The sequence below is a fragment of the Bos indicus x Bos taurus genome, chromosome 22, assembly GCF_003369695.1.
Source record: "Bos indicus x Bos taurus breed Angus x Brahman F1 hybrid chromosome 22, Bos_hybrid_MaternalHap_v2.0, whole genome shotgun sequence".
Lineage (NCBI taxonomy): Eukaryota > Metazoa > Chordata > Mammalia > Artiodactyla > Bovidae > Bos > Bos indicus x Bos taurus.
Window position 1 is genome coordinate 4,504,007 of NC_040097.1, and position 14,800 is coordinate 4,518,806.

The following is a 14,800-nucleotide window of genomic DNA, read 5'->3' on the forward strand; positions in this document are numbered from 1 at the left end:
AATTTTACAGCCTCACAACAGCTTCACGAGGCAGCTGCTCTTCGTATCCTTATTTGAGAAATAAAACTAAGGCTCAGAGAGGCTGTGTCTGTGTCCCCAAAGCAGAAGGCCGGGTTAGAATTCAAGCCAGTTCCGTCTTCCAGGCCCCTGCGGTCCCTAGTCGGGGCCATGTGGCCTTCTAAGAAGCTGCTCCCGGAGCTCGCCCTGCACAGCCCCGCCCTCCCCAGTGCATCCTCTGCACCGTCCTTACCTGCACGGGGCAGGGCGTGTTCAGAGTCGTCTACCCATGGCGGCCAGGACTGCTTATGAGTAGCAGGGCCGTGTTTGTAGGTCAACCGGTCTGGATCTAGGAGTCTTAAGACGAGGCCACGGCGTGTGATTTTTCTCTATGCAAAAGTAACTGGCCTCTGTGAGGACCGACTCTGGCCGTTTACCACGTCTTCCTGAGATGACACGTGCAGTGTCTTCCGACGTGTTCTGAGCCAGGCAGAGGAACCTTGGAAGAACTGTCCCTGGAGAAAGGGTAAAGGGCCTTTGGGCAAGGATCCATTTTGTTTGCTCTGAGGCCTCCGTGGCTTGCTTCTCGCATTCACTGTTATTCCAGAGAACCCGGGTTCCTTACCAGGCGCCTCTTGGGTCAGTGAGCTGCCGCTGGGCTGGAAGCAGGCTGGAGAGAGTCTGTCTGTGCGATTCTTACTCGCTAAGCCCACGGAATCGTTTGCTCTGATCCTGGTGAGGTTCTGGGGACTGCAACGGATTTGGCCTAAATTCCACACCCTGCAAAACCTATTTGCTTATCCCACTGCGAGATTTTAATTTATTTCCCACAATTAGAAGTCAGCTTATTTGGCTGACTAGCGTAAACTACGCATAGTGTGGGTTTGCTTTCCTTTTGGTTTTTATAAATCCTTTTCTGTCTGTGGGGAAGCTTGTTGCCTCCAGCTGTTGTAACTTTCACCAGCTTGTCTAGGAGTTTGCTTCGGTGTCCCGTGTTCCTCCTCTGCGGTGCGCTTGCTAGAAACCAAGCAAAGCGAGACTGCCAGGGATGAGAGATGGGAGCCGCTGAGTGTTTACAAGCAGCCTGAGCGGCAGACTAATGGCCACGCCCTCCCACGGCGGGAGGAGGGCCCCGCTTGCTGTCACCCTGAGCACTGCTGCGCCTCTGCGTGCGTGCAACCGTGTACACGTCGATCACGCGTGCAGCGCGGGGCGGGCACTCGACAGGTGTGTCCTTGGGGACGACTACTGGTTTCCAAAGGCAGGATTATGTAGAGCAAAGAGTGTCTGGAGTTAGACGCAGTCCAACCCCAGCCCCGTGTGATCCCACCCGCCCCTGTCCCGAGGCTGGGCTCTGGGCAGCGTGACCCTGGGTGAGGACACCCGGCGCCTGGCAGATGCTCAGCACACAGCGTCGCTCACTTCTCTTCAGTGGAAGGAACATAAGACTCGTTATGTCTTTTTCTCAAGAGGAAACGCTAAAATACTCTCCCCTTGTCCACCATGATCATGAGTCACAACCCAGCCAAACCAGGCCTGGGGGTTTGGGAGTTCTTGGAGCTTGGGGGTCCCCAGGAGTGGGCAGCACACCCCATCCTAACCATGCAGTCATTTCCTTGGAAGGATATGTAAGGAAGCCACTGTGAGGAATTTCCATTAAACAAGTTTGCGTCTCTTTTGATCTTCCCTCATCTGGGGGGAAAAAAAATCTGCTTTTGTTGTCAGGCATTCCCACCAGAAACCGAGGTGAGAGACACAGCAGCCCAGGAGCCAAGCGTAGGTTCCAGTAGGAAGGCCCAGGGGCTTAACTTGAAATAGCCACGGTGGACCTTTGTAAAGGGCGCTTCCTGCCACGGCTGCGGAGACCATTTCCTGTGCTTCTAATTTTTCCAGGAGCGGAAGAAGCGGGGAGAGACCAACAATGACCTGTTTCTGGCAGATGTGTTTTCCTACCAGGGGAAGTTCCACGAGGCCGCCAAACTGTACAAGAGGAGCGGGCACGAGAACCTCGCGCTCGACATGTACACGGAACTGCGCATGTTCGAGTACGCCAAGGTACCCGCCGCCGCCTCCGGGCTGCCTTCCCAGACGCCGCATGGAGCGGACCGTGGCCCGCGGCCTCGGAAAGAGCATGGGCGGGTTGGTCAACAGGGGGACCGTCAGTGGCCACTGACCGGGTAGACCTGGCCCGCCGCCGACCTTTTAGGCTGACGTCACAAGGGGCAGAGCGTGGTGGTTCAGAGACAGTGGACGGTGCGTCCTAACCAGCGGAGTCCCCTTGGTAAGGGTTGGGGGTTCTGTCTCCCACCAGTTCCCTCCAGCCTCTGTCAGAAGTCGCTGAGCGTCCGTGTCCTCAGGCCTGAGCTGGCTCAGCTGTCGTCACGGGGGCCCGCGTGGTTCACTCCGGCCAAGGCCTCCTGAATGCCTGCTCCTCTTAGCGCAGGCCCTCGTGCAGGGCGTCAGAGGCGCCACGACGGAGGCCCTGCCCATGTGTGAGCCCACCGCCCCTGTTGCCCGTGTGGGGTGGAGGGCTGACATCCTCTTGCAAATGGAGGCCCTGATAAGCCGAGTCTCCAGGTCTGGGCCGTTAAAGGCACACAAGGGTCTTCCTGGCTCCTCATGGCTTGTGTGAGAGCAGGTCCCCCCACGGCGCTCAGACCACCAGGACACCTGCAGGCGGGCCGAGCGCAGGTGAAGAGAGGGTGGGCGCCTAGAGCAGCCAGGTCTGCCTGCCACAGTTTGTTGTTCAGTTGCTCAGTCGTGTCCGACTCTTTGCGACCCCACGGACTTTGCAGCACGCCAGGCTTCCCTGTCCACCATCTCCCGGGGCTTGGTCACGTCCATTGAGTCGGTGATGCCATCCAACCGTCTCATCCTCTGTCGCCCCCTTCTCCTCCTGCCTTCCAGCATCAGGGTCTTTTCCAGAGTCAGCTTTTCGCATCAGGTGGCCAGTGTTGGAGCTTCAGCTTCAGCCCGAAGGTACCCTTGTTACCCTGTCTCCCAGTAACCTCACGGCCTCCGAATGTTCAGTGAGTCATCAGCCACAAGCAGTTAGAGGCTGTTCGTGGTAATTATCTAGCAAGTTCAAGATGGAAAGCCCTCCCCATCGTCCCCCTGCGCTTCTGTTCCTGAGGACGGCTGCGCGCTGTCTTCAGCGCCTCTGTGAGGCCCTGGGCGAACGGCAGTACCTGGGTCGCTATGATGCAGGCCCGGACTTGCTGGTCCTCGGCACCTGGCCGAGCACGGGCCGCAGCCCGTCTCTTCCTTGGTGGTTCCTTTGTTCCGTCCCTCGGGTCTGGCTGCTTCAGCTGACCCCATTTTGCCCTCTTCAACTTTTGTACCCTCGCCTCCCACCAAACCCCAGCACACACGCGTGTGCGTGCACACACACACACACACACGCTGTATAACAGCGTGATCACACTGAGAACACCTAACTCAGCGTGTCTCTTTCTGGGGATAATAACGTTTAAAGCAAGAATAAAACCTTGACCTAAAGGAGCGCATCCCTGAGGCTAGACTGGGCACTGGGATTGGCTAATCGTGGTGGTTCTTCTGGGCCAGCCGCCCCCTGGAACCTCTGAGAAGTCCCGTGGGCAGCTGCGGCATCGGAGACGGTGCCTTGCACTGCTGTCCAGGGAGCGGGCGTGAGGCCTGGCCTCCCTGTGGGTGACCTGGGGAAGGCACTTCACTTTACTCAGCCTCCAGCTCCTCTTCGGAGGGTGACCTCGCCCAGCTCAGCTCAGAAAGGTTGGGAGAACGAGCGAAGCCAGGCAGGACCACAGTGTGCTTGTCCTTCAGGGCTGCCCCCTGCCCACCCCACCCTGCCCCTGCACGGGAATACCCCCAATCACACTTCCAGTGGGCTTCGTGCGCCTAGAGTCTCCCACCCAGAAAGGCAGCCATTTACACAGCCCATCTGGTCTGCCTCTCCACGAAGGTAAATACGCTGGGCGTTGTTTTTGGTCTCAGTCTTTGGTAAAATTCCAAGTAGGATCCCAGTAGGTTGGTTCCGTTTGGGCCCCCCCCCCCCACAGTCTGAGAGCATGCGTGCATACGCATTACGTCGTGGGGTAGGGGGGGAACACACCCTCCCCACCCACAGTCTGAGAGCGTGCGTGCATACGAGTTACGTCGGGGGGTGGGGGGGACACACCCTCCCCACCCACAGTCTGAGAGCGTGCGTGCATACGCGTTACGGCGGGGGGAGGGGGACACAGTGCTTATTAACGTGGCGTGTTTTTGTTTACTTGAGAATTGCTTCCCAAGATTCAATCTGGTTTTCAGAAAATTTTTAAATTACATTCCCACGTACAAATAAATTGTATGCTTTCCGGGTAAGTGACATGTTTATCTGGTGATAAAGGGGATTATAGTGCTCTTAACTCTCATGTGGTATGTCCTGATCAGAATCAGCGCTCGCGAGGGCACTGTTTAGTCTCGCTCATCACTCAGCACGGCCTCTTTCTGTCCACTCCAGGACAACGCCTTTGCCACAGCCCCAGATAACATGTAAGTCAGCACCGTGGAACCAAAGAACCTTTGGAAAGCCATCTTGTTAGAGGAAGCATTAGACTCAACTTCAGTTAGGTCAGAGCTTCTGGAGCCGGGCTGCGGGCTGGGGCAGGCTCCTTCACGAAGCCTGTGTGTTGTGCCCCTGGCTGGTCTAGTCGAGCAGCCAAGCTCCTGGCTCGCCCTTGGCCTCTGACCCTTCTCACCACAGTTATACCGCAGTCCATGAGCACTCACTCTGAAGGACATTTGTGTTCTCTCAGGATGCCTGTTTTCTCCAGCCACTCACCTCTTTTAACCAATCCGGTCAGCAGAGCTTCTGGCTTTGCTTTGGCATAAAGGGTCGGCACTGTAGCTACCGAGAGTAAAGGCCGTGTCCTTAAGGGCCCAAGCCAGGCGTCTCCGGCCCCGGCGGCCGTCCTAGCCCCCTCCCCACGTGAGCTGCAGTGACCTGTCTTTCATTGGCGCCTCAGCGTCAGGGTCGTGATGCTCCGTCCTCCCCTTAAAGAATCGCTCGCCTTCGGCCCATCTAATGTGTTATTTTAGAGGCTCCCCAATTATGCTGAAAGCAAATGGAAAAAGAAAAGAGAACGCTAATTGTTCGAGTGGGTTTTCAGCATACATTGACTGCACTTTCCTGACAAGTGAGTGCTAATCAGGGGAGAGGCGTGCTTTCTCAGGCTTTGTGAGCTCTGCACGGCACAGACTCCGCAGGGCACTCTATTCCCGAGACAAACTGCTGCTGAGGAGGCACACGGGGCTGTGCTCTTAAGCTCTCACAATTTCTCTTTGTGAAAAGCCCCACCTTTAAAATTGTCAGCACCAAAGCTGCCTCAACTCTGGCGGCCCCCATGCACATACTTTGGGTAACCGTATCCTGAGAAGAGGTGCTCTTCTGAAGCTGTTTCTCGTGAATCCTCAGGCCAAACCCAGGGAAGCTGGGCATGGCCCCTCTGGCCCACTGTGGTGGAAGGAACACAGGCTCTGGAGCCCCCCAGGTCCAGCAGCCTCTCTCTCCTTCACGGGGTCTCTGCAAGCCCCTTCCCTCTGCCTCAGATCCCCATGGCCTCCTGTTGGCCCCAGCCCCGCAGACCCAAACTCAGCCCTGGTTTCCGAGCATCCGGTTGAGAAGTGGTTCACCAGAATCCCTTGTGCTCCTTACCAGGCAAACAGCCAGGGCAGAGCCGAGGGGATCGTGCCCCGAGTTCAGGTGGCAGAAGGTGAACAGAGTCAGGAAACAGACATCCTGCAGTGCGGTGGCAGCTGCGGGGCCCTCCGGGAACTCGGGAAGCCATCCCGTCTGAGTTCAGGGGACCCCCAGCCTCAGTCTGAGGTGTGGTGGGGTGGGGAGGGGGTCATCCTTACTCTGAGTAAAGGTGCCACTAGGTCTGTGTATCCAAAATTGTGTAAAGTCACACACGCATCAGGCTCTGCGTGAAGAAGAAGCAAACAAAGCGCCTTGACCATGAGCCTCCCGCGCCACGGAGCTTGTGCACAGCACTCCCGGGAGTCCGGAACACATTGTTCAGCTGGAGGACACGTGGCCGTTGGCGGGACAGGCAGGAAGTGTTGAGGGCCGCTGTCCTTGACACTGCCCCGGCCCTGCCCCAGAGCACCTGTGGGGCGTCTCCTGGGCCTGCTCCCCCTCATCCTCCCACCCCCACCCCCGTCGGCTCCATGCTTGCATCCTGGCCACCCCCAAGCAGGCCCATCCTCACTGTAGCCTCCGGCAGGTCTGACATCATGCTGGCAGCAGGAAGTTCTAATCCCGAGTGTTTTTGTTTGTTGTGCTTCCTCAGGATTTCCTTGGATCTGAAGACCCCAAAGAAACAAAGATGCTAATCACCAAACAGGCTGACTGGGCTCGAAACATCAACGAGCCCAAAGCTGCCGTGGAGATGTACATCTCGGCGGGCGAGCACTGCAAGGCCATCGAGATCAGCGGGGAACACGGCTGGGTCGACATGTAGGTTTCCAGTCTCGGCCCTGAGAGGCACGTGGGCGGTGGCGTGTCACGTCCTGTCAGCGCTCGGATGTGACTGACAAGGGAAAACAGTGTTTCTCGAAGTATCTGGTCACAGGCGACGGTGACTCGGTTTGGAGGAGATACAGACACAGCAGTCACTGCCTCTAAGCTGATCAGCAAGGCCCTGGGGAAGGGGTGGTGGAGGGTGAGGGGGGAGCCACCCAGGCTTCAGGGCCACCGTTCCCTGAGCCCCGCCTGAGCCGGCACTGCGGCTCCTTGCGGCATGTGGTTCCCCGACACCCTCAGCGTCAGTGTCTCCACGCCCCCTTCAGATGAGGAAACCGGGGTTCGGGGACCAAGCGATCACACAAGGCCGGCCAGCCAGGCAGTCATGGAGCAGTGCCCGTAGCCTGTGTGATGTCCGCGCTGAAAAGAACAGGAGCGGTGCCAAGTGCCTCGGAGAAGGAGACACGCATTCTGCCAGGGGAGCCGGGGGTGGTCTTCGCCTGAAGGGCCTTTGACGACTTTCAAGTGGTGGAGGCGCAGGAAGGGAAGGGCGCGCAGGGGGAGGAACGGCACAGAGAGCACAACTGGGCCGCCTCAGGATGACGGTGCAAGAGAGGGACGGGAGGATGCTGGCAGCGGCAGGGCATCCGGGCTGGTCTCACAGGGAGGGCCTCGGGGGCCAACTGAGGTGTTTAGACCTGTCAGTCGGTGGGGAGGACCCGGGTTGGGGCCGTGCTCCCGCTGCAGGTGTAGGATGGAGGGAAAACTGGAGGAAGGGAGACCAGGTGTCCAGTTCGGGGGGCCGGTGGGGCTGTGTGGCAGCAGAGGGAACAAGAGAGACGTGGGAGAGCTGAACCGCAGGACCTGAGGCCGTGGCGTCAGGGCGGGGCTGACTGGGGAGCTGGAGTAGGACTCTGAGCTCTGGCGGGGCGTCGGCGATGCCGCTGACATAGGCAGAGAACCGATGCTCGGGGGCTTCAGGTGGAGCTGCCGAATGGAGGATGGGCTCAGTCTCAGGACCCTTTTTGGGTGGGGCAGCCTCTCCCCTCCCACTGTCAGGAGTGGGCTTCGTGCTAACACGTGTGTGTGTGTCTGTGCACACGTACACGGTGCAGGCTGCAGCTCACAGAGGAAAAGCGGTGCGGGAGCGGCTCCTGAGGTTGGCTTGGCCTGTGCCCTGAAGGTTGTTGGTTGCCCTGGAAACCACTCTGTGGTCCGTGGGCCACAGTGGCCCGGGACTCAGGAGGGAGAGGGGCTGGTCGACGACTAAGTCATGTGGTTGGTGTGGTCCCTCACAGAGGGCCCTCCCACACCGCCCCATCGTCTTCTTGTCCCAGAATAGCATTTCTTGAAGATAGAGGTGCAGAGTTCGCCTATCCCCCGCCCCAACCAGGTTTTTCTTTTCACGAAAAGAGGTGGGACAGGAGAGAGCCAGGCAGGTTTAGGGTCCCTACTTACTCTAGTTTTTCACGTCACTGTCGTTTGCAGCCGATACGTATCGCGTTACCCCAGGGATGCTCACCTCGTTCAGAAGAGAGACATCAAGCACACTTGGTCCTTTCTCCCGGGACTTAGGCTTCACGGGTGGGGCGGGGGCGGGGGCTCCCAAGGGGTTGCCTGCGCCACCTTTCCCTAAAATGCGTCCTCTCTCTGCTGAGAAGTGGTATTTTTAGAGCCATTATTCTTCTCAGTATGGATTGACAAGCCTCCCTGAGCTTGCCGATTTCTGAGATGTCTCTGTTAACAGCTGCTTCCCCGTCCTTTCTCACAAAGAGCGAGCTGGGTAGATAGAACCCCTCTCCCCTGGGAGAGCCACTTTGGCTCCAAACCCCGGCCTCTCTGGAGGGAAGAAGCACTTTCCACGCAGCCCCATGTGCCCACGAGCCGTGGCGGGGCTGGGTGAACCAGTGGTCCCGTGGCACCCCCTGCCCCTGCCCTGGCCCATTCAGCACCGTGGCCAGAAGAGGCACAGATCCCTGCAGGCTCTCCTCCCAGAGCTCAGAGCATTAGCGCACTGACCCTTCCTCCAGCGGTCTGTCCCCAAAGGCTGCTCCCACCCCCGCCCCTGCTCGCCTGTGAGAATTCCTCTAATGGTGCTGGAGAGGGCACTCGGCCACTTCCCGGCTGCAGAGGCGTGGTCGGGTGGCTCCACCTTCCATGCTGGCCTCTGGTGTCCTCCTCTGTGAAGTGGGAATAACAGTACCACCCCCCAAGGGCAGAGACGATCCAGTGAGATCACACATGGGAAAGCTCACGGCACTGAACTGACGCGTGTAGGTGAGCGGCAGACGTTGGCTGCTGCCCCCAGAGCTTGCTGGACAGGGTCGTAACTCAAAGGAAAGGCACATGAAGTGGGGGACAGAGTGTCCTTCACCAGGCGGCCTTTCTGGGTGAAGTCCCTCAGTAACCTCACATCACACGCCAGGGCCGAGGCACCATACTGAGCCTGGGCTGGGTCGGGGGGTGGTCCGTCAGCATGATGAGCCGCCCTCGGAGAGACCCAGACGCCATGGGGCTTCCCCCACCGGCCGCCTCCCCAGAGCCCACCTCCTCCCCGTGCTCTCGCCACTCCAGGCTCATCGACATTGCCCGCAAGCTGGACAAGGCCGAGCGGGAGCCGCTGCTGATGTGCGCCCACTTCTTCAAGAAGCTGGATAACCCTGGCTATGCCGCTGAGACCTACCTGAAGATTGGTGACCTCAAGTCCTTGGTTCAGCTGCACGTGGAGACCCAGCGCTGGGATGAGGTGAGCACCGGGGCCCTCCCTGAGCCCTGGGACACGGGGACTGGGGGGTGGGTTCGCACGGAGAGCAGCTGACCTTGACGTGAGCGCTGGCCTGAAGGTCAGGAGACCCGCCCGTGAGTTCTCTGAGCCCCGAGTGTTCTGGAGGGCCTCTCCGCACTTGCTTTCTGCCTTCGCTCATTCCTTCATTCAGGAAACCCTCACGGCCTGCTGGCTCTGTGATGGGCGTGAGGGATGCCAGAGTTAACATGACAGCCCCCACTGCCTGCCGTTGGTCCTGGCTGACAGTCGCCGACACGGAGGCCACGCCTCTGTGACATTTAAACCCTGCTCGGTGGCATTTTTCCGCCAAATTGTGGCAGAAGACGCCAGCCACACTTTCCAGGTGCAGGCTGCCAGAGCCATTACGGGGCCCTCGCCCTCTCCCGCGACTCCTCTGTCCCAAGGGCTGGTAAGAATTAGCCAGGCGAGCAGGAGAGATGGCTGCAGGGGGCTGGTGGAGCCAGTGCTGTGCTCCCCCTCTGTGGCTTGACTCCCACCCTCCGGCTCCCTGGCTCCCTGTGCCCTGGATTGAAATCCATCTTCAGGGGGCTCAGACCTGTGCCCACCTGCTGTGGTCTGGTCTGCAGGGCCGTTGCGAGGCCTTTGCCGGTAAGAGCCATCTGACCCTTGTCTCCCCTCTCAGTGGCACCGTTTGCTGAGGTGACAAGGTCACTGATGAAAGAGGGTGGGGCCAAAGCCAGAGGCGATCATGGCATCTCAAGAGGTGTTTATCAGCTTTCCCAAGCAGCAGAAATGAGTGCATCAGGCAGGCTTTCTCCCCGTCACCACATACTGGCCCCCGTGACTCATTTCCGGTTCTCCTGGCCCGACAGGTGGTTCTGGGGCTCAGACGAAGCAGACAGCGGGTGCCACGCAGCACCACATCCAGTCATCTCTGACAGCTAATAAGCAGCAGCGATGATAATGTCAATTCTGTTTCCTTAGGTGTCGCCTGCAATTAAAAGAAATCTGTTTGCTGCGCTCCGGGAGCCCACGCAAAGCCTCAAAATAAAGTGTTTCCGATTCTGTGCCGCTTCTGCGGTCCAGAAACAGACTGTGTTGTCACTGAATCCGGTCGCTTGCATGTTGCTGTTAATTGCCTTTTGTTTTCAAAGAGCTGATTTGTTTTTGCGTTTCTGGGGGTGGTGGTTAGGGGGGAGGCACTCCCCCCTTCTGAGTTGTCAGGCCGGCAAAATATGACATCCCTAATGGATTCAGCCAAGTGCCATGCTTTCACGGGGGCGGCGGGGCCCGGGTTCTGAAGCCTGCGTTCGCTCCTTCCCCTAGGCCTTCGCCTTGGGTGAGAAGCACCCCGAGTTTAAGGATGACATCTACGTGCCCTATGCTCAGTGGCTCGCAGAGAATGATCGTTTTGAGGAAGCCCAGAAAGGTAGGCCCCACAGCCTGGCACCGTGCAGAAGGGGCGGGAGAGAGCGCTGGCCACGCCCACGGCCGGGAGCCGCCCAGCCCTCCCACCGCCCGCTGAGTGACAGCTCCCTCCCGCGGGTGGTGGGCCGGGTAGTGGAGACCGTGGGGCCGTGGGAAGGAGACGGGCTTCAAGTGGGATGCTCTTGGGCCCACCACTCACGGTCGAGCCCCAGGACCTCCGGCAGGTCCCGTCGCCTCTCTGAGCAAAGTGCTCCGGTGTGTTATCCTCACAGCGGCCCTGTGATGTAGGTACCATTTTATAGATGAGAAGACTGAGGTTGGAGGAGGTAGAGGATTTGTCTGAAGTCCTACAGCAAGGAGGTGGCACAGAGGGAGTTTGAGGCGGGGCGCGATGGGGCAAGGATGGAACAAGAGACCTCCCATACGTGGGTGAGGCCACTTTTCCTCACCCAGAAGAGAAACTTGGGCTCTGTCTCTGGCTCAGGGAAACCGGGTGTCCTCTGCTCCTCAGCGCACCCGCTGGGAAAACAGCCGCACACAGGAGCGAAAGGACGTCTAGAGCTTTAACTGGGAACAGTTTCAAATGTGACGGCCTTCTCTGTGCCAGGCACTGATTGGGCGCCTAACCGCACAAGCCTGCATCTTGCCTGCAGCCCTGCAGAGACGCAGAGGCTGATGGTGCCCTGCAAAGTCCCAAGGCCACAAACTGGAGAGCCGGCTTTGGACCAGGGTCTGCCTGTCTGGGAGCCTGGTTCTCCCGACTCGGGTTTGCGGCCTCTCTGGGCAGGGCTCCGATTGGGCGTGTCATCTTCCATAGCACCCCGTTTGCACTTCTCTGTGGGAGCAGTGGCCACCTCTGCACCCGTTTCGGGGTGTCTCCCTGTGGAGCTCCTCAGCCGAAAGGCCCCGTGGCAGGACGGCGTGTTCTCCACGGCTTCAGCGCTTCCAGAGCACCCAGGTGCTGAAGTATGTGCATGTTTGGGCAAAACACGTCAACCTACCCATCTGTCTGCGTCTACCCATCCAAGAATCCATCGCCATAGTAACTTGGTGCTCAGACAAGAGACTGGAACAAAAGCCAGAACTTTTCCTTCCCTATCGTGGGGGGCTTGGATCATCCGAGCACCCACGTGTGGGCAAGTGTCACAGCTAGGAGGGCCTCCCCAGGTGCCCCCAACACCCTGAGGCTCTGGCCACATAGTTGGGAGTCTAGAAATTTCTGTGAAGTGGATGGAAGAATGGTTGAGAAATTTTTTGCTGGTTTTTACAAGTGTTTGGTTGCTAGAACCAAGCGATTTTCCAAGTTGGTCATCCAAAAGCCCTCAGTTGAAGACCGACCATGCACTTCGTTGGGCTCGGTTCTGTGGCCTTGGGGGTGCCAGCTTACCTCCACCTCGTGAGCCCATGTCACAAAGTCTGTGTAGGTCTGTAGTGACGATGCAGTGAGGGAACTGGCAACAAAAGCCCCAAGCCTGTCACCCTGTCACCTGGGGAGTGGCTAAGCTTTGTCTTGGGGTGGGGCGGGGCACGCGGCAGGTGGCGCTTCCGCCCTCAGACTTTGCCCCGCGGCATGGCCCTCAGCCTTCCCTTTCTCCCATGTCTTCCCAAAGTGGGTTGCCTTTTCCCAGCCCCCCAAAGGAGTATATATCTCACTGTACTTTTTCAGGATGTAGCCTTGGTTATTTATAGCCTTCGGCCTGAAAGGCGCATCCCGGCAACGTGGGGCTGCAGCTGCTCCGATGAGTGTCCTACTTCTGCAGCAACCCCCAACCCCCCATGAACCCCACAGAACCCCCCCAACTCCCCCGCACGGGGCGTGCTCTTGTGCCCCCGCAGCGTTCCACAAGGCCGGGCAGCAGGGCGAGGCGGTCCGGGTGCTGGAGCAGCTCACGCACAATGCCGTGGTCGAGAGCAGGTTTAGTGACGCCGCCTATTATTACTGGATGCTGTCCATGCAGTGCCTCGATATAGCTCAAGGTAAGCAGGCATCAGCCGGGCCCCTTGTTTTCCCCGGCCCCGCTCTGGCACCAAGATAAACATCGGAAGAGCTGGGAGGCTTTAATTAAAGCCCTGGGCTTGTTTATTGGGTGTATTGTCCATGGCCCTGTCTTGCAGCAGCGTAATCTCGCGTGGCATCTCTTCCCAGTTTGCCCCTCAGCTTCAGGATGGTATGAGGGCCATGCCGGGGTTACAGTTGGGAGGTCTGGGCCTGCGTTGCTAGTTCAGAAGATGTCTCTCCCCGACTACCTGGGAGCCCATAACTGGAGCCAGCTGAGCACTGGCTTAAAAAAAATTGAATTAAATGAAAAGGTGAAGAGATCACGTTTTAGGTGCACACTCCGGATTCTCACTCGTCCCAGGCGGGGGTAGCGGATAGTTTTGGTGTTGATTTCCTTCACGAGACTTCCCGTGATGCGCCGCGGGCCTTCTGGAAGCGGACAGGGCAGGGAGATGCTGTCCCCCTGGCCAAGGCCCGCCTGCGGGCGATGAGGGACACTGGCATGGGAGCCGCCAGGGGACTCGTGGCGAGGCACAGTCCCTCCCCAGCGCTGCCCGCCGTCTGTGGAGCAGGGGCGACCCGCTGTGCTTCCCACATGACTGCCCGGAGCCACGGGTAGAGTTAGGAAACTGTCAAGCCCTGGTGTGAGGGGGCAGTTTCTGTTCTGGCCAGGGGTGTGGGCTTCGAAGAGGAAGGACGGGGAGGGAAAAGGTGTGAGGTGAGCGTGAACACTCCTGACGTGCGCCCACCCTCCCTGCCAGGGGGCCCTGGCCCGTCTGGGTGCTGGTGATCAGCCTCTCCCCACGCCAGCCCTGCCCCAGGGACTCTGCTGCCTCGGGACAGCAGAGCGCCTTCCCCATTGTCCTGGCTTGGGGTGGGGGGCCCGGTGTCAGGGGAACTGGCCCAGGCTGACAGGCCCTCTCCCCGCTCCCCACAGATCCTGCCCAGAAGGAAGTGATGCTCAGCAAGTTCCACCACTTCCAGCACCTGGCCGAGCTGTACCACGGCTACCACGTCATCCACCGATACGTGGTAAGGTGGGCCGGGGCACTGCCTGCCAGGTGGGGGGCCTGGGCACGTCTCACAGAGCAGCAGACCTCTGGGTGGAGCAGAAACCCACCCACAGGGCGTGACGGCCCGCGGAGAAGTCTGGTCTCCCTGGGAGACAGGTTGGAACTTTGATTTTCCTTGATTGTTGGCTTGTTTGACGTGCAGCGTGTGGGCTTCAGAATCAGCCAGCCGGACCTGGAGGGGCCTTCTGGTCACTTGCTTCAGGTTCGGATGACTCAGGCGGACTCTGGCTTCGCCACTCAGAGGGCTGTCTCTCTAAATGACCGGTGGGGGATGTTCCAGGGGCCCCTGTCTTCTAGTCAGTTGAAGGTCCAGCGCTAACCAAAGGCCCAAGGCCTCTCCCTGGCCCTGCCACTGACCATCTGTGTGACCTTGAGCAATTCACTTCCCCTTTCTGACCCTCAGTTTCCTTCTTTATAAAGGAGAGTGTTGGCTTGATCTCCAGAGACCCAAATAGCTCTTAATAGTTACTGCCGAATCCTTTGTTTAAGCTGTTTTAAATCTGCCTCCTGATGGTGGGGTACAGGTGACAGATGGTCCTCAGCTTCCTTGCTTGCTTATCCTCAGTTACTCAGCAGTGTGAGGTACCCCGTGCTGATAAGTCAGAGGGCAGTAACACTAGACGACCCTTACTGAGTGCTTACTGCATACCAGGCAGTGTGCCGAGGGCTTCGTTGTATCAGCCTTTCAACCATGCTGTGAGGTACATACTGCCATCCCATTTTACAGATGAGGAAACTGAGGTGCTGGACAGAGAGATCGCACAGCTAGTAAGTAGGAGAGCCAGGACTTGAACCCAGACAGCAGCCTGACTTGGAGCCTGTGTGCTTAGCAGCCCCCGCCCCCACCCCCATCCACGGAGTTAAAGAGGACGGGCCGCTAGCCTTAGGCACCAGCTCCGCGTGTGACCTTGGGCAGGTCGTTTACTCCCCTCTGTGCTTCAGCTCCCACCTCTGAAAGCCGAGGGTCATAACAGTGCCTACCTGATGGTGAGGATCCAGTGAGTTGACACTGGGGGGCACTTGGAAGGGGGACCCTGGGTGAGCGTCAGCTCTTGCCGCTGCCCCGTGCGGAG

The 14,800-nt window shown here is 58.7% G+C and overlaps 1 protein-coding gene across 3 annotated transcripts in view; it reads left to right on the forward strand.

Annotated features, from left to right (window-relative positions):
* Positions 1-14,800, forward strand: part of IFT122 (intraflagellar transport 122) — a 69,074-nt gene that overhangs the window by 46,907 nt on the left and 7,367 nt on the right. For all 3 annotated transcript variants that reach the window (XM_027522431.1, XM_027522429.1, XM_027522430.1), the window contains 6 exons: positions 1,891-2,052; positions 6,309-6,475; positions 9,056-9,227; positions 10,554-10,656; positions 12,492-12,632; positions 13,592-13,686. In XM_027522431.1, coding sequence (XP_027378232.1) covers positions 1,891-2,052; positions 6,309-6,475; positions 9,056-9,227; positions 10,554-10,656; positions 12,492-12,632; positions 13,592-13,686 — 840 coding nt within the window. The remainder of the gene's footprint in view (positions 1-1,890; positions 2,053-6,308; positions 6,476-9,055; positions 9,228-10,553; positions 10,657-12,491; positions 12,633-13,591; positions 13,687-14,800) is intronic.